This window comes from Trachemys scripta, chromosome 15, assembly GCF_013100865.1.
Source record: "Trachemys scripta elegans isolate TJP31775 chromosome 15, CAS_Tse_1.0, whole genome shotgun sequence".
NCBI lineage: Eukaryota > Metazoa > Chordata > Testudines > Emydidae > Trachemys > Trachemys scripta.
Genome location: NC_048312.1, coordinates 7,803,445 through 7,823,197, shown reverse-complemented (window position 1 = coordinate 7,823,197; position 19,753 = coordinate 7,803,445). Strand labels below are relative to the sequence as shown.

The 19,753-nt window shown below is 42.7% G+C and overlaps 1 protein-coding gene across 9 annotated transcripts in view; it reads left to right on the top strand.

Annotated features, from left to right (window-relative positions):
• Window positions 1-19,753, top strand: part of PITPNM2 (phosphatidylinositol transfer protein membrane associated 2) — a 205,022-nt gene that overhangs the window by 159,879 nt on the left and 25,390 nt on the right. For 6 of the 9 annotated variants that reach the window (XM_034791622.1, XM_034791624.1, XM_034791617.1 and 3 more), the window contains 7 exons: window positions 825-1,069; window positions 1,889-2,078; window positions 3,054-3,173; window positions 4,000-4,211; window positions 9,592-9,767; window positions 10,232-10,402; window positions 11,736-11,885. In XM_034791622.1, coding sequence (XP_034647513.1) covers window positions 825-1,069; window positions 1,889-2,078; window positions 3,054-3,173; window positions 4,000-4,211; window positions 9,592-9,767; window positions 10,232-10,402; window positions 11,736-11,885 — 1,264 coding nt within the window. The remainder of the gene's footprint in view (window positions 1-824; window positions 1,070-1,888; window positions 2,079-3,053; window positions 3,174-3,999; window positions 4,212-9,591; window positions 9,768-10,231; window positions 10,403-11,735; window positions 11,886-19,753) is intronic. The other 3 variants (XM_034791626.1, XM_034791625.1, XM_034791623.1) reach the window with 1 other exon arrangement.

Sequence of the window (19,753 nt, the reverse complement as noted above, 5' to 3'; positions counted from 1 at the left end):
TGGGTGAATATCACTATCCCCATGTTACAGATAGACACATCATCCATAGACCTTGGTTTCTCTGATACTGGGTAGATGTGGGGAAGAGTTTACATTGTTATTACTTGTGCTAGGAAAAATTAGGACTTGAGTTACTCTACAGAACTCTCAATCTGGCACCTTTTCGTGAGCACAAAATTCATGATAAAAAATGACATTGCATTCTAAGAAAAAAAATGTTCAAAGAGCTGATGTTTGGGTTAACATAAGAAGGTTTGGAATGTTGCCTCCATTACCATACAGGGATAAAGTGTTAGGAAAAAGGATTAGAGCAGGACTCCCACAGTGTTTTTGCTAAAATTATATGATGACGCCTTAAATATATGTTGAATGTTTTGACCTGGTCAAATGCAGTGAAGGAGTCAGTGACACTAGTTATTACCTAGATTTTTAATAGTATGATACAAGTTAAAATGGATATTTTTGAACATGCTTTTGGGGTATCAGCATTACCTCTCAGGCATTTCAGGAAGAAAGAATCAAGTTTCTTTAAAGATACCCTCACTACAGGATTCCTTCTTGTGCTTGAAATAAACCATTTGTCCAGCGTTGCATATCTTGAAGTGCACCAGTTACAGTTGTATGGACAATATATGTGTTTTTTTGCTATTGGGTAGAAATTGGCCTGTCCCCTGGAGGTGCCTGTATTTCAGAGCAGTGTTGTAAGTACATTGTTAAGGGCTGTGGACTAGGAGGTGCTAAATAAACATAGTGTTGTTGGGGCAAATACCAAAGGCTTGGGGGAAACAAGTACTTCCACTATATTTTGTTTAATTTCCTTTTAGGATGAATCAGTGCACCCATCAATGCAGCCAAGCAAAATCCACGTCCTAATTTTGGTACTACATGGAGGAAACATCCTGGATACAGGAAGTGGTGACCAGAATTCAAAACAAGGAGATGTCAATACTATCACAACAGTGTTTGATACAGTAATGAGGGTACATTACCCAGCTGCTCTTGGACACATTGCACTCAAGCTAGTCCCTTGCCCAGCCATCTGCTCAGAAGCCTTTTCACTGGTATCCAAGTAAGTTTGTGCTCCTTTATCTTGGAGAGGGGCACATTTGTAAATTTTTACTCTGTTGTAGTGCATCTATAATCAACGCTATGGGATATGCTCTGTCTTTGGGCTGGTCTACACTGGGGGGGGGGATCAATCCAAGATACGCAACTTCAACTACGTGAATAGCATAGCTGAAGTCCAAGTATCTTGGATTGAATTACCTGGGGTCCAGACGGCGTGGGATCGACGGCCGCAGCTCCCCCGTCGACTGCGCTACCGCTGCTCGCTCTGCTGGAGTTCCGGAGTCGACGGTGAGTGCATTCGGAGATCGATATATTGCGTCTTAATGAGACGCAATATATCGATCCCGGATAAATCGATTGCTACCCGCTGATACGGCGGGTAGTGAAGACGTACCCTTTGTTGTGGATGCCTAATATTGATGACAACTATCCACACACTTTGAGAGCGCACTTTATTAATTAACTAGCAAGCCTTCCAGCCTCAATTTCATACATGGCTGTAATGTATACAGTACAATAGCAATGCAGCTGGAGTTCTGTGATTGATTTACTCAAACTAATCAGATAAGTACTTGAACTAGAATTTACAGAGTTATTGTCCAAGGGTCATTCTGACTGTGTGTGTTCTCTGAAGATTTAGGTTTAAGGGGGAAAGAAGTGCGTTTTCCCCAGCCCTAGAGCATTTCTACCAGCAAGAGAACACACAGCTTTTGTACTTTGAGATTTTTTTTTTATGATCTGAAACATTGATTGTGCTGGCTGCAAATGATGAACTCATAATGCAAGCCTCTGTCTCTTTCATCTCCTCTCCTATATTCAGCCTTAGCCCTTACAGTTATGATGAAGGATGCCTCTCCAATAGTCAGGATCACATTCCACTCGCTGCACTTCCTCTGCTAGCAACATCATCCCCACAATATCAGGAGGCAGTAGCCACGGTGATTTTGAGAGCCAATCAAGCTTACAGCGAGTTCATTAAATCACAAGAAGGCACATCATTTACTGGCCAGGTGAGTAAGCTCCTGTTTTAGAACAATAAAATGAAAAGCAGACAAGGCCATTTCCCTCTGAATCTCTTGGAAGAGTTGGAAACGTTTGACAATGCTGGGCTAATTTATGAAAATGTTTTCTTGGGCTTTTTGTTTTGTTTTTAAGATAAAGATTTTCCCTTATTTTACACTGTTCTTATTGGAGATTAATTTTTATAAGAAGAAAATGCAAATTAGAGCTCAGAAATTTAGCTGTAAAAATGGGAAGTTTAAACAAAAGACACCATAGGTGTGATGCACCTCTCCAAATGAGGTGTAAGAAATGCTCTTTATCTGTTTTAGGTACTCCTCTGGCCCCCATTACCGTAACATCGGAGATCCTCACAATCTTTAACCTATTTATCCTCACAATGCCCCAGGAGGTAGGGCAGTGCTATTGTCCCCACTGGAGTGCTGCAGTCTCCAGACGAGGAACTGAGGCACCAAGAGGCTAAGTGACTTTGCCCAAGGTTGCACAGGAAGTTTGTGAGAAAGGAATTGAATCTGGGCCTCCTGAAACCCAGGGTGGTGCCTTAACTGCCGGACTGTCCTCTTCACCATGTATCACAAGTGCTTCTGCCTCTCCCCACCTTTTATAATCAGGGATTTCATGACCTCCCATATGGGAAGAAATTATCTCAGATCCTGCCTCAAGCCAGATCTGTTCCAGAGCTGGAAACCTTCCAAGGTACCTCACAGCCTGGTATAGAGTAACTGCTGACCCAGAACTCACCCATCTGACACATGATGGTCAATAATTCCATAATTGCTTGGGCTAGCGAGAGCTCTGAGGCAGATATCATCTGATAAAGCAGTGATGCTGTTAACTACATTGAAGGATCTCATGTTCCCCATTTTCTGGGCTTAGATGCTTTATTCCTTTAGCTAGTATTTCTGTGAATTCAAAGTGAGGGGGATCATTTTGGGTTTTTTTCCCACCTCTGGTTGCTCTTTCAGGTCTGTTTGGTAGGGGACTGCGTAGGAGGAATCCTGGGATTTGATGCCTTATGTTACAGCAATCAGACTGTGTCTGAGAGCCAAAACAGCAGCCGACGAGGGAGTATTGTGAGTGTGCAGGTAATGTAGCCTACTAGAAACCAGTCAGGATAACCCTGTTGGCCACAGAACTTCCCTGTCTGCCCCTAGCTCCAGATGGAAGGGAGGGTTCCACCTTTAATCCTTCCCCATTCTACCTCCAGTCATCCCCCTGTGTCCAGGGCAGAGGCACTATGGAGGCCTGATTAGGACTCTGTCAGTGATGCCCTAATATCAGCAATAGTCACCACTGCTAACCTGCTTGTCAAAGCAGAAGAATGTATTTTAGAAAACATGGACTGTTTCTAATTTATTTGGGGCTTTCATCAGAAAGAACAAAGCTCCGTTTTCCAGTTTCATGGAGGGTGTGTGCACACTGGGGTGTGTGCTTGTGTCCCTACTTTTGGGGTAGGCTTTGCGCAACCCTGCTGTGTTGTATTGTTTTGTATTATACGCCTGCCTAGTGGCTATAGAAATGTTGTTTTGTTTTAGGTTTGAATACCAGAAATCCCATATGAAGCTATTTTTTTTTTTTTTAAGTATATTTATCAAGTGAAAATTCATTACAGACTAGGGTGTTCTGAGTTATCATGCTCAGGACCATCAAACCTCCTATTCTCCCAGACGGTGAGAGTGGAGCTTCAAGTTGTTAGTTCCCTTTTTAAGCTTTTCAGTTGCACTCCGAGGTAGGTAAAGTAGAAAAATTCCCGGAGTGCACTTAGATAGGGTAGGTGTGTTAGGAAATGCAGAGATTAGGTAGATTTGAACTGGAACAAATGAGGAGGCAGTGCAGTTGTTTGAAGAGGGAGGGTCTAATGTGGTTGCACTTCTGACTTGCTGCCTGATGCCTGTGTACTTCAAATCCTAGGACACTGACCTCCTGTCTCCTGGAATAATTGTGAACAACAGTTATTGTTCCAGTGGCTCCAACCTGGAGGCCAGCAGACACCTCAGCAGAAGCAACATTGATATTCCTCGGAGCAACGGAGAGGATCCAAAGAAGCAGCTGCCCCGAAAAAGGAGTGATTCATCAACCTACGAAATGGACACAATAAAGCAACATCAGGCATTCCTTTCAAGGTAAGGTTTCAAAGGAACAGTGAGTCAGGAATCCCCGGGGACAAGAGAGACACCCGTGTGCAGTTTTAATGTTGTTTTGTAACCCCGGGGATGGCAAGGTTGAGGAACGTTGTTGAAGAATATCAGAGGTGTTCAGATTCCATTGGCAAGTGTGGGCTTTACAGAGGAATTACCAGCAGCATTGTATGGTACCATGTGATTGTGGGGACAAAATTAACTATGAGCTGCTGCTGTGCTGCACCCACATTACAGTGGGGGAAAACAGCCGCATAAGAGTAGCAAGAGGTTGGTGGTTTTTTTTTTTTTTTTTTTTTTTTTTTTTTTTGCCATGTTACTGCAGCAGAGTAAGTATGTAACCAGTGCAGCTGACGAGACAGGAGTCAAATGTCATTTTAAGTTTAGGCAGCTATCAAAATTGATCCTGACCTGGCTGGCCTGTTGGCCGGAGAGATGGGTCCGAGCCATCTGTTATGAGCATCCCTAAACATTGGGATATTTTGAGTCTGGATATGAACGCCGACCCTGGGCCCTTCCCGGGTTCCTAGGGCCCTTTGCTGCTATTCTGGAGACACAAGTCTAGGGCAGTAGTCCCTTGCTCCCAGGCCATGGGGTTTGGGATGCTCTAGGTGCAGCACTACAGTCCCCAGAATTGCTCAGCTTTGTCCAATACTGACCCTGACCCTGTTTAAGGAGCAGCATTGACTGGCTCTGAAGGGTGATTCCAAAGCCAAGCCTTCTTGCCTGGAGGTGAGTGGGAGCAGCCCAGGGCCTTGCATGTCAAGCAGGGAGATGAGGGATCCTCAGGGCTCTGCCAGAGGCACAGTGGAACCCTGGGAGAGGAAATGAGATGATCATGGATCCTAAAAGAACAGAATCCTGGGCATTAGAGATGGAAGAGACCAATTAGTTCCCATCCAGTACATCCCCAGTTAGTGCAGGAGTGTCCTTGACAGGTTACTAGACTGAGCACAGCATTAGATTTAAGTGTTGTAAGCTTTGGGTCCCCCCCATCACTTCCCTTGGCATACTGCTCCCCACTCTAACAGAGTGCTGGGAGGAAGGTTTTTGTTCTTGCTCTTCAGCCTGAATTTTCCCTTTTGGGAAATCTCTTTCATAACACCCTCCTGAATCTCCCAGTGCATAGGCTCAGCCAGTGGCACCTGTTGTATATTTACTTTATTGCCAGCACAGGCAGCCAAAGTTACCTCTGCCCTGTTAACCCCCTCCTCCAAATTAATGTGTACCCTTTACTGAGCATGGAGCCTGTTCAGTTACATCAAAAGTCTGTTTCAGGTTCTTACATATATTGAGGCCCTTACATAGCGAAATACTGAACTTTTTTAATGGTTCTCGAGAAAATCACTTAATTTATTATTAATTGAATTACTTTCCTAGAGGAAGGTCCTGTTACTACTTAGATGCTGTTCAAGGAGTGCGTCTTTGAAGCAGGATGCTTATGTCCTCACTGCTGCATTTCCATCAGCTTGTGGAATTAGGAGAGTTCTAGACATTTTCTTCTGATCCTTCCCTGTCACTGTCTGACAAGCGATGAACCCTATATTCAACTCCAAGCCTCATTCTCCTACACCAGCTAAGGTCTTCTTTCCATTCCAGCTTGAGGGCTTGGACTCTACTCACCTGTCAGGGGCACTTTACTAAAAGATTTATACACGAGGGAAGGTAGGAAAGTGAATGGCATTGGGGCTGCTATATTAAATGGAATTGCTATATTTAAAAAGATGGCTGCATTTAGGAAAACCAATAAGCTCTTTCTAGCAGGCTAATAAAAGACAGTCAGTCTCTTGTCATAGCTTAGCAAGGCAACCTCCCGTATTAGACAGGCAAATGCTGGTCAAATCAAAACGTATTGCTTTCTCCTCCTTGCTTGCTCTAGAAGCCAGAGAGGGCTGTAGCCTGGACTGAACCAAGGAAGATGCCCTTATTTGGTATCTGGCAAGCAGCTTCCTGTTTACTTTGCAAAACGGGTGGTGCGCTAGGGATACTGGCAGGTCCATTGTGTTTACCCCTGTCTGATTGCATATAACCAGCGTGTTACATTATTGTTACATTACACTCTGCTTATGATGATTGATTAATGAACAGCAGGGTAACCAGTACAGTCTCCTATCACTACATAAGTTTACCACTAGTATGAATTTTTGCTATGAAAACCAAGATATGATGTAATATGGTTACATGGCTTAATGCAGAGATCTTGGCAGGAGAGAGACCCAAGTTTTCCTAATGAGCACAGCAAATGTGTGTCATTCAGGCAGCCTGGCATATGGCGATCTTTCCATCGGTGCCCAATGCAGATTTTAACACATGCCAAAGACAGATTAATTTTCATTCGCGTGTTAGACTTATCCACTACTTTGGGACAATGCCCAGCAAAGTCAGAGCATCATCTGGTGAGACGACCACTCTTTTATTTTTAAATGCAATCCTTCTGCACTGCTACAATATTTCTGGTTGTGTTGGTTTTATATTATTGTCAATTAGTTGACTTGATACTAAACCCAATTGGATCCTGTCTAATCACTGCAGCTGTAGCATTCTAAAGGAAAAGCAGGACTATGTGGATTGCTTTGGGCATGATGGATTCTGATTCCCCCTCAGATTTCATTTCTTTGATTCCAAAAGCAGGGCCGGCTCCAGGCACCAGCTTAACAAGCAGGTGCTTGGGGCGGCCAAGGGAGAGGGGCGGCACCTGCGGCAATTTGGGGGCGGCAGGTCCCTCACTCCCTCTAGGAGCGAAGGACCTGCCGCTGAACTGCTGCCAACGATCGTGGCTTTTTTTTTTTTTTTTTTTGCTTGGGGCGGCAGAAATGCTGCATATCCACTAAAATGAGAAAAACTGTACCAAACGGCTTATTAGAGTGTGCTGTCTCTCCCCTATATCCGACCTGAGGGAGGCTGAAGGAAGGTGCTTGGAATGTAACAGAAATTGAAACCCATCTAGAAAATCCGTTCCTGTCATAATACATCTGAGATATGTGCCGTCTGTCATTTTGTGTATTCATTTGAATCAAGCTAATGGACTGGTTCTTCTCTAAAAGGGTGAACTTGTTGCTTATCAAGTTGTCTTAGTTACACATAAGACCAGCGTGTTGCAGCCCTGACAGCTAAAATGGTTCTAATTTTACCAGAGGATTGTTCTTTTGCACACGCATGCTAACATCATGCGTTCTAGCAGCGTGACCTCTTGGAGCATTGTTCATATCACAGGCAGGGAAACAGGCTCATTTTAGCTGTCATTGCTGTTCACCGTCTTGATGCCACTGTTTTGACTTTCTCAATTATTTGTGTGCATAGTATAAGCAAACATCATAACTTGCTCTTGTTGGTAACCAAAACTCTAGACATAGAGCAGTGTGTGTATTACAGAAAATATATGACAGTGTGGTACGGTGCAAAGGTTTTATTAGTGTCCGTCTAGATTGGCAGCCAGTGGAGGCACAATGAGAAAATAAAATCAGAGTGAAACCAATTTACCTTCTTCCCAACTGTGTGTGTGTGTATGTGTGTGTGTGTGTCATTTGCAGCTGTTCATTTGTCAGACTGGCCTTCCCAGGTGAAGGATGCATGCAAGGACAGCTGCTCCAGTATCCCAGTGGGCACAGTGCATACAGCCATGTTCCACTGGGGGCTCCAAGACAGCAGCAGTAGCAGGACCTCACTGCACAGCCTGGCAGCCACTTCACTTTCAGAAGTGCCCCTAATGAATGAGCACTTCATGCCTGTAGAGCTAGGGCAAATTGCAGTGACCCCCTCTAGAACTCTGCCCCAGAGCCGGGAAGAGCAGTGTCATTTGGGTCAGCCCTGACTGCAGGCCAGTAGAACTTTTCTGTCAAACCAAGCTGTCATGTAATTCATTGATCCCCATATTTTACAGGAAAATTCTTTCAACTATGTTACAGAGAGCTTTAAATACAGCCGGATTGTCTTGGTCTAACTCTGCAGGCGTTGGAAAATTACAATTCAGACTCCGAGAACAGGAGTACTTGTGGCACCTTAGAGACTAACAAGGTGCCACAAGTACTCCTGTTCTCTTTGCAGATACAGAATAACACGGCTGCTACTCTGAAACATGAATTCAGACTCAGACTCCTAGAGTCTGGAAAAAAAACCAACCCCTCTTTATTCCCTAAAATAACTTCTTTCTAATCCATACATTCTGATATTCAGCATCTGATATCTCAAAATCCACCAGCTCTAGAATGAAAACAAGCATTCTATCCTGTTGGAAGCTGGAGTGATCCCCAGCTCACCCATGTAAGAGAGCTTGTGTTTCTAACCCTATTGGAGTTCCAGGAATATTGGACTTTATACTTGTCCTTTAAATCTGCATATTGCCGCCCTGCACTTCAGACCCATTGAATTTTGTAGGGAAAGAGACCCTTTAGAAGGGGAAAAGAAACAAATTAGGGGCAAGCTTTATATTTTTTAATTGAAGCTTTCTGAAGTTGCTCGGGATGGGGCAAGAGGGGAGTTTAAAATGTGAGTAATCAGGACACACATGGATTACTGTGCAGAATCCAGGGATGGATATTGCTGGTGCATGATAAATGCAGTTTATCACGTGGTTTGCTCAGTTCACCACATTGAAATCACCACCATAGTATATGGGGTATAAATGTATATATGTTTTTATATAAGCTTATGCTGTTAGAAAACTCTGTGGCGTGAAGTTGGTGCACAAGAATGTAGGAAACGCTCTTGCAGATTTTGATCTTTCTTTTTCTCTTTCCCCTCCCATTTTCTTTTTTCTTTCCGTTGTAATCCCCTAACATTTGTCCCACTTCCTTGAAGAAGAAATGGGTAAGCACAGCTCACTGCTTTCCGTAGCACTGAGAAATAGAGTGATGAAAAGAAAAAAATGATGAAAAGAATTATTATGTTGACAAGAAGAGAGACAGTAATAACAATACATGTACTTGGAGTTAAGTTAAAATTGATTGTAAATGCTGCCTTTTGCATGTACTATAGTAATTTTTGTTTGCTCTTGCTAGCATGCAAATTACTACTTCAGTAGCGGTAGCCAGCATTTTACTCCACAAAGAGCATATTAGAGATTGGAGGAGTGGGGACAGGAATATTAGAGATTGTAGCTCACTTGGAGTTTGAATTTATGGGCTGGATCATATCAGTGAAACAAGGGGACTCTGCTTTGATAGGGTCTCTCACTAGCATGTAGAGGCACAGGTGATTAATGGATACATTTCCTTTTCTTAAAATAAGAAGAATCGTCTACACGATTAGCCAGAGTACAATCTGTGTTCATTATTTCTTTAAAAAAAAAAAAAAACAACCCACACCCTTGTGAACAAAATTTTGGCTTTTGACCGTGTTCTTATTTATGAATGTATTGTTGTTTTAGTTTACATTCTAGTGTTCTGAGAAATGACCCAGGATCCAGACGATCGAGTAGCTCCACAATGTTGGATGGAGGAAACCTTGGAAAATTTGAATTTGAGATCACAGATTTCTTCCTGTTTGGGTCTCCCTTGGGCCTGGTCCTTGCATTGAGAAAAACCGTCATCCCAGCTCTTGACAGTAGGTTTTGGCATGCACCAGTGGTTCCACTTAGTGGGCATTTTAAATACCTTCTACTACAAAAAGCTTTAAGACTTGCAAAGAAAAAAATCTAATAACTTGGATGAGATGAACTGTAGAACATATTGTGAAACTAAATTATATATGTGTTGTTCCACCATACAAGTCAGTACTAGCTACTCCTATAAATATTGATTACACATTTTTTGTCATTTAGCCCTAGACAACAAAAATCTAAACATATGCAGCAAAAAACTTTTAGTAAAGTATGTTCCACAGAAACATCAGTTGTCCTGCTTGACTTATAACTGGAGTGTGATGGAAGTAAGCGCTCTTAAAGGGCTTTTCCCCCCCTCATGCTGCACTTTACAACTAGTAAATCACCTTTTAAATGGATTTATACGAGCCTCACAAATAACTTTGTAATACTTGGGAGTTTCTTTTTTCCCTCCTTTTCTCCTTAGTCTTTCAGCTGAGGCCAGCCTGCCAACAAGTCTATAACCTGTTCCATCCTGCAGACCCATCTGCCTCACGCCTGGAGCCCCTTTTGGAAAAGAGATTCCACATGTTGCCTCCCTTCAATATTCCACGCTACCAGAGGTTCCCATTAGGTGACGGCAGTTCTGCTCTTCTGGGTACGTCCGTTTTTATCTGTTATCTGCCTATGGCCCAAAGACTGTGCTGTTGGCGCAGACGCTGAGGTCAGGGGGTGTTTTAACGATGTGAGGTGCACAGGATTGGCCTTGTAGTGTTTAGCTTCTTCAAAAAGTTCCCAGGCAAGTGGATTTCTCTTTACAAATTCAATGCTTCACATCCAAAATGCCATTGTTGTCATTTATTAAATAAAGCCCAGAAGTTGTGTGAGTCGATATGCAATGTACTTTGTATGTTTTCTCCATTTTACATCCCAGGCAGTGCTTGAGATTGGCACACATGATCAGCTAGGCTGAGATTTAGGGACTTGATCTTTCAAGGGGTTGAGGAGGACTGGGAGGGAGCAGAGCAAAGCCACGTAAGGGATGCAGTTTGCTTTTTTGCACACAATCCATATGGGTGAAGCAAGCTGAGGGGACTGGGTGTCTGAGTCCCATTAGCTATGCACGGCACATTCTGTTGAAATGCTGCTGCATATTTTGCCCATGCAAATGGCTCAAATAAGAGAGCAGTGCTCAGAAAGCCCATTTTCAATTCTTGTAGTCTACCTGTATGTAAGCCAGCAGTTGGAGACCTCTTTCAGCCTAAGAAACTTGTCTATAGTGAACTCCATTCATAGTAAAAAGCAACAGAGGGTCCTGTGGCACCTTTAAGACTAACAGAAGTATTGGGAGCATAAGCTTTCGTGGGTAAGAACCTCACTTCTTCAGATGCAAGACATCTGCAGAAGTGCATCTGAAGAGGTGAGGTTCTTACCCACGAAAGCTTATGCTCCCAATACTTCTGTTAGTCTTAAAGGTGCCACAGGACCCTCTGTCGCTTTTTACAGATTCAGACTAACACGGCTACCTCTCTGATACTTGACTCCATTCATAGTGAAATCACATGCAAGGCCCTGATTATTACAGTGCATCTCAGTGTGCAAATTTAAAATCTTATTGAAGTAAATCTCCACTTGTTTTGGGGAATAATTTTCTCACTTTAAGAAGATTCTATTATATATACTGTAAAATTATGATCAGTGATCAATTTGAAAAGCTACATTGGAGGATTTCCTTTTCTTTTGTTGTAAAATTGCCATTCCTGTGTTTTCTTCTGATGTTATAACTGTTTTAACTAGTAAGGCACTGAATTTAGGCTTATTTGGAAGACCATCTGTCTTGTCTTCTATTCCTCTAATGGAAGGTTGGTCCTTTATAGAAGACCCTGAACTGTAGTTGCAAGTGTTTGATTGTAATTGTTTGTATGTTTTACAGTTTGTGGCCACATGTTGGTTGTTCTTGTCCTTTTGTTTTCTTCCCCACCTGCTTCTAGTTGAGACAGTCCAGAACAACCCCATCCTCCTTGTGGAAAGCAGCCCATTGGTTGCTCTCCAGCGCCAGGACAGCTTCATGGAAACCAGTATACCTGTTCCAGTTCTGAATTGGCAAGATGTTTCCAATAAAAATGCCGTTTTTGCTGAGTGTGTGTAACCTACCCTTTTCTAGTGTCTTGTGTTGTGTACTTGGGATGCTCCTTGGAGATTGGTCTTCTACCTCATGGGCCTGAAAGCTTTGCACTATGTACCTGAATATGACAAGTGAAGTGCCTGCATAACCATGTATTCTTGGACCCCAGGCAAGAATGGGACCACAAGCCACTGACAGGGGGTGGTGGAAACTGAGCTGTGAGTTGTCTCCCCTTCTGCTGCAAATGCTGGAAGGGGAGATTGGGGCCAGACAATGAGTTTGCTTTTCCTCTGGTCGAGCTACTGGAGAGGCATCGAGTGGCCGAAAGGCTCTGGGCCCCCACGCTTGCTTTGCTTTTGCTTGAGGCCTGCCCTGCTGTTACAGTTTATGCAGTGTACAGAATCTGCCATTGAAACTGACACCTAGTTTTTGCCTGCAATACACAAAGTTTGCCAGTGCAGTCAGCACGTAACTACAAATTAACATACTCTGTATTGTATGTCTGTACCAGAAAGTGACCAGATATTGTCACATGCCCAAAGTTGCACATCTTATATTTAGACACTGATTTTGCATCATCTAAACACAGTGGACAAAGCTTTCAGGACCCAAAGGTGTCTTTTTTTTTATTTGATTTCTCAAATAATTGCTGCTTTAAAAACAAGTTTGGTTTTTGTTGCTATCAAAAATGCTGCATGGCTATATTTTTCTCGATTACAGCTGATACCAAATCTGCAAGTTAATGAGACTTTCAACTTTATTTCTTTTCTCCTGTATTTTTTTTTTTTTTTACTCTTCCCTCCCCTTTTAAATATGCCCCCTGGAGATCCTGATCCTGCAGCCCTTACTCATGTCAGTCAGCTCTTATTGGTCTGAGTAACCCCATTGTGCTGAGTGGTAATTTCGGAACAGCAGCACCTCCCTTTGGTTATATTGGATAGAAGATGACACAGGGAGAGATTTTCAAAGGTACAGATGGATGTTAGGTGCCCAATTGCCATTTGTGCCTTTTGAGGTTCTCTAGGAAGGGCGGGGGAAAGGACACTACAGTATTGCCTACCATCGCTTTCCACTTCACTAATGCAGGGTCACTTAGCCTTCATCCCATGTTAGCTGACTGACCATGACTATGCATACAAAAAACTCTTCTCCCATCCCCCATCATCTCAAGGGTGTCATGTGGCCTAGTTGTGCCCATATCTGACTCTACGAATGGAGCAGCAGACGAATTTTCAGGACTAATAAAAAGGTGCTTCAGCCTCTTTTTCTGTTGCTTTTGAAATTAAGGATGGGATTTTCCAACGTGCTCAGCATTGGCCACCAACTTCAGTGGGAGCAGAGTTAGGTCAATGCTGAGCATTTAAAATGCCACCCTAATTTTTTGTTTTAACTGCTGAAGAGCTCTTTGCTTCAATGGCACAATGCAGCCTATGTATTCCTTTGCAGGGTACTGTGCTGCATTGAAACAGCCTGTTTCCTGATGGCATGCAGCCCTGACACCCCAGGAACTTAACCCAATGCCACTGATGCATTAGACAGCCCGATGCTGGTCATTTGGTGGGAAGCAATTACTGAGCGCACTGAAAAATATGTCTTAAAATGAAGAGTTGCGGCATTTGAATAGGTATTAAAGCTCCACCGCCCAGAGTTGGGAGAGGAGAGGATTTTCCTCTCTTCCCACCCTTTGCTCACTTTGGAACTACATTAGAACTTGGCTTATTCTCACTGCATTCATCTACACACTCTGCAATTCACACAAGCAAAGGCAACTTCACACAACTTCTCAGCAAAGCTCTACTAGCAGAGGTGGTGCTACAGTGTGAGATCTCCTGTTTCTAAGTCTTTGTTACTCAAACAAAACAAATCTTTACCACACAAAGTGCATTTAGGCCAGCATAGTCAAACGGACCTAAATCCGTATCCAGAGACCTAAATAAGTGGCCTGATTTTCCAAGGAGCTTGTCACCTCCTACTCCCATTATAGTTACTTTATGCATCTAACTTTAGGCTCCCCAGTTTGAAAACGTTGGCCTTAGCACACAGTTAAAGTTATTTAGTTCTTATTTAGAACTAAATTGCACCCGTCAAGTTAAATGAAAGTATGACCTTTTGTTGCTGCATTATCCTTTTTTAAAACTGTGCAAAATGTTAGTGATTTATACTGAGCGAATTGTAATGCAGTGAGTCTCCCAGTCATTTGTGTGAGTAAACGAGGTTCTCTATTGAACAGCCTAAGGTTTAATTTGCAAATCACTTTCAATATAGATTTGGCATTTCGGAATACTTGACAGAAGGGGTAAATTGAGAAGACTACGTTTTCTAGACACATTTTTGTCTCTTGTGTTTCCTGTCCCGTATTTTCCCTGGAAACAGCTCTCTGTTATAGAATTGAGGGCTCATAGTTTGAAAAGGGGGGACTCTGTCACTAAAAAAGGGAGAGATTCTGGAGGTTTAAGAAAATATGAAAGCAGATATAATTAAGGCCGCGTGAGGGAGCATTGCTGTCAGAGCCAATAGACTCCCTTTATCTGCATGTAGAGTGTTAAGCTCAATAGTGGTGTAACATTAAAAGCTTAGACATTTATATGAATGAGAATAGTCTGTGGTGACACCAGCTAGGACGATATCAAAAGGGCTGTCGATCTTCCTGCTTCAGACCCAGTATTGCCAACCTCAAGCATTCAAAAATCATGAGTCAGCCCCAAAAAAACATGAGATTGATTTAAATATCATGAGATTTTTCTTTTTCATAATTTGTTTTAAAATTTGCATCCAGATTTGTAAGCCGTTAGTGTGGCCTCACATCATGTTTCCCAGCTTTCTAGCCCTCCTGGTTGTGGAGAACACTTGCTTTTTTATGTTACATGAAAGCCAAAATTCTCCTGCAATCTCGGATTCCAGCAGCTGGGGCTCTGAGGAAAAAAAAAAAAAAAAAAACAGATATTGTAAGAGTTGGCAACACCAAATGCCAAGAGGCTGCCATTTTGGATCACTCTTCCCATGTAGCTTTTGAGCTACACAGTGCTGCAGCACTGTCACCACTAGGTGGAGCTCTTGTATTGGCATGGTTGAAAGTTGGTCCTTGCTCCCTATTACTGCCGGCTGCAGTTGGGATGGGAGAAAAAGTGCCCCCCCAACCCCTTGTGTGTGCCTTGCGGGTTAAGTCATTTCCTCCAAGGCATCTGGCATTGGTGTAGGTGTCAGGATACCAGACACGCTGGATCATTAGTCTGATCAGCAGTCTGTTTTGCTGCAGCAATTCTTTAAATGTTTACAGCCTGGCAAAACCTCCTGAAAATAGGGTTCCACCCATGCTTTCTCTGCACATCTTTGATTGTGGGCCTGATCCTGTGAGGTATGGCGGTCCACAATGCAGGTAGCTCAATAGGGAGCTGTACAAATGCCACTGACGATAAGAGTGTGGAGACTTGAATAGGATCCACCTCTCTGGCCTGGTGTTCACTAGGGGAAAATGGTTGAATTTAGGCTGGGTGTAGCTAAAACGTGCTAGCTAGGCCCGAGCCGAACTCAACCTTTTTCCCCCTAGTGTAGGTGCAAGGTAAGATCTTGAAATTGAACTATTTAGCTAGGCTGCAGCTCAAGCAACTGAAATTGAGCTCAGGATGTTAGGCTATATCTGCACTGGGGAAAAGATCAGGCTTAGCTAGCACATGTTAGCTGAGCCCAACCTAAACTCAGCGCTTTTGCGAGTCAGGATAAAGTCTCTGAGTCTGAGGGGTTGTACAGCTGAGCTCTGCTGTGTGTCTGCTGATTTAATGGAAAGCTGTTCCCATCACACACATTCCAGGCCCTGTTGCTGTATCACTCTGTGTTATAGGAGGGCTGTGGGCCCCATAAGGCATTGTAGAAGCACATGGTAAGAGGCCCCTGCCCCAGAGCACTTACAATCTAATAGATAAGCCAGACAAAGGCTAGGAGGGGAATCAGGTGCAGAAAGGGGAAGTGACATGCTCAGGGTTGCACAGCAGATTAGTGTCAGAGCTGGAAATAGAGCCCGTGACACGTGTCTCCCACTCCAGCGTCCCTCTCCACTGGACCACACCAGATCTCCATTCAGTTCCGAACTGTAATCGGCTCCCATGCTTGACTTGTGCCCCTTTCTGGAATGTGGCTTCAGTGTGTTTCCTTTCTATAAATCCTTTATTGAAGGAAGTGCCAGTAGGAGCATGAGACTGCTGCAAAGCGTGGCATGGTGAGACATGCTGCAGTACAGACGCTGTGCAGCAACCTTGATAGCTGGCAGCTCAAGGCAAAATGGAAAGAGGAAGGAAGTGAGGGGAGCGTACATCAGAGGAGAGGGTGACACTAGCAGAGGCCTTTCAGGCTTAACTCATACAGTGTATGAAACACAAAGCGTCAGGGTCAGACTCCAACTGGGCCCTAGACACTGACAGTCCATATGGCTTTAAGTTGATCAGCTTGTAGCCTTTTTTTCCTGCAGAGCACTGAAATGATTTTACCAACATTTAAGTCCATGTTCTACTACTTTCAGCCATTCTCTTTCCCGTCAGACGTCATAGTTCACGTCAGTTGTATGCCAGAGCCTGTGTTAACTGCAGGTATCTAAGAAAGTACAAATGTTTGGAGTTCCAGTTAGCAAGTCAGTAGCACTAGGCATATGGGCTTCTCGGATCAATATTTAGATGACTCATTTGTGCGCTTGCTAATACAACACCAGACTGACCACATCCAAGTATATTTAATTTCCGGTTAGATCATTTCCCACACAGTTGAAATAAATTTACAGTAGGGTTGTCGATTAATAGCAGTTAACTCACATCATTGACTCAAAAAAAAGTAATCACTATTAAAAAGTTAATAGCGATTAATCACATTTTTAATCATACTGTTAATAAAATACTAATTGAAATTTATTAAATATTTTTGGACGGTTTTTCTACATTTTCAAATATATTGATTTCAATTACAACACAGAATACAGAGGGTACACTGCTCACTTTATATTATTATTTTTATTATGAATATTTGCATTGTAAAAATGATAAAAGAAACAGTATTTTTCAATTCACCTCATACAAGTACTGTAGTGCAATCTCTTTTTCGTGAAAGTGCAACTTAACAATTGTAGATTTTTTTTGTTACATAACTGCACTCAAAAACAAAACAATGCAAAACTTGAGAGCCTACAAGTCCACTCAGTTCTACTTCTCGTTCAGCCAATTGCTAAGACAAACAAGTTTGTTTACATTTACAGGAGGTAATGCTGCCAGCTTCGTATTTACAATTTCACCAGAAAGTGAGAACAGGCATTCTCGTGGGACTTTTGTAGCCAGCATTGCAAGATATTTATGTGACAGATATGCTAAACATTCGTATGCCCCTTCATGTTTCGGCCACCATTCCAGAGGACATGCTTCCATGCTGATGACGCTCGTTAAAAAAATGTGTTAATTAAATTTGTGACTCAACTCCTTGGGGGAGAATTGTATGTCTCTGGCTCTATTTTATCTGCATTCTGGCACATATTTCATGTTATAGTAGTCTTGAATGATGACTCAGCACATGTTCATTTTAAGAACACTTTCGCTGCAGATTTCACAAAACGCAAAGAAGGTACCAGTGTGAGATTTCTAAAGATAGCTACAGCTAGGGTGACCAGATGAGATGAAGAAAATATCGGGACACCGGGGGAGCGGGGGGGAAAACAAAAAACAGAAAAGCCGAGTGCTGCCAGCGGAGCAAAATATCAAGACAAATTGCATCCCGACCAGAGATCGGTCAGGACGCGGGACAAACAGCTAAAAATCGTGACTGTCCCAATTTTATCAGGATGTCTTGTCACCCTAGCTACAGCACTCAAACCAAGGTTTAAGAATCTGAAGTGCTTTCCAAAATCTGAAAGGGACAAGGTGTGGAGCTTGCTTTCAGAAGTCTTAAAAGAGCAACACTCTAATGCAGAAACTGCAGAACCCGAACCACCAAAAAAGAAAATCAGCCTTCTGCTGGTGGCATCTGACTCAGATGATGAAAATGAACATGCGTTGTCCTGCATTGCTTTGGACTGTTATTGAGCAGAACCTGTCATCAGCATGGACACATGTCCCCTGGAATGGTGGTTGAAGCATAAAGGGACATATGAATCTTTAGCACATGAAGCGGGCAGCATTATCTCCTGCAAATGAAAACAAACTTGTTTGTCTGAGCAATTGGCTGAACAGGAAATAGGACTGGGTGGACTTGTAGTCTCTAAAGTTTTACATTGTTTTGTTTTTGAATGAAGGGGTTTTTTGTACATAATTCTACATTTGTAAGTTCAACTTTAATGATAGAGATTACACTACAGTACCTGTATTAGGCTAATTGAAAAATGCTATTTCTTTTGTTTTTTACAGTGCAAATATTTGTAATACAAATAAATAAAAAGTGAGCACTGTACACTTTGTATTCTGTGTATTCTGTGTTTTGTGAAAATGTAGAAAACATCCCAAAATATTTAAATAAATGGTATTCTATTGTTTAACAGTGTGATTAATTGCAATTAATTTTTTTAATCACTTGACAGCCCTAATTTACAGCTGACTTTTGTTGCTGGGGGAGGCATTTTCCTCCTTGTTTTGGTGTTTTGTGCCTGCTTGCACAAAATCGATTGATAGTTGTGAATAAAGTTCAGATGCCGATATTCTGATTCTCCAGTGATGGGCAGCAGTGTAGAACTTCAGATAAAAGTGCAAACTCACCTGCTTGCTTTCCATGTCAGCTTTGCATTCCATTAGGTATGTTGCACTAACAGGACATAGTTTCTTTAAATTGAGGATCTCCCTGTGCATCATAGACATTAATTAATTCTGCCTTGCAATGCCTCTGTAGGATGGGTAGGTATTGTTATAGGCAAATACAGGTAGGAAAATGAGACGCACAAGTTAAGTGTGGCTTTGAGTGAGTCACAACAAGTCAGTGGAACAGCTGGGAAAAGAACCCAGGAGTCACCTTCACTCCCAATCTGCTGCGCTAGCCACTAGGTAACACTGCCTCCCCCATGCTTTAAAATGTTTTTAATGTATAGTTTTTCCCACAGAAAAGCAGGATTGCCCAATAGATCCACATAAACCTCACAGTTTCTCAGTTACATGCATTATAGAACTAATTTCCCACTAATAATACATATGTACACACACGCACTCCATATGAGTGTGATTTTTACTCCTCATTCCCGTCGTGTTTACTTCCTGAAGGATAAGGCCAAACTTTTTAAGCTTGGGGGCCTAAAGTTGTGCTCCTAAATCCAGATTTTAGATATCTAAATAAAAGTGGCCTGATTTTCAAAAAGGCTGAATACCACCAAATCCAATTTAAATTAAAGGGAAATTTGAGTGCTCAACACCCAGGCTACTTTTACTGAGAAGCCTAATTATGGAGTTAGGAGTCTAACTGTAGGCCTTCAGTTTCACAAATGGTGGCTGTATTTTTTTAGTAACTAAGGGTACGTCTACACCGTAGCCGGAGATGTGATTGCAGTGTGAGTAGGTGGCCCCACACTCGCTTTAATCCAGCTACCGCAGCTAAAAATATCAGAGGCAGTGGCACAAATCCTGGTGCAGGCCAGCAACGCTAGTATGTCCCCAAGGTTTTGGGTGGGCTTGTACAGCCCACATTAAAGCCTGGGCCGCTGCGTCTTCGTTGCTGTTAGCCAGGCTATGTAGGTTGAAACTAGCCTGGGTATGTCTGCCTAAGCTGCAATCACACCTTGGATTGCAATGTAAACACACCTTAACTACAAGTCCAACATGAGGCCCACCCTGGCATGACAATATCTCCCCTGGAAACCTTCCCCTTTACTTTAAAAGATGCTATAAAACTAGTATCTCCTAAATTCAGTTTTTTACCTTCCGCCCTTTCCCCCCA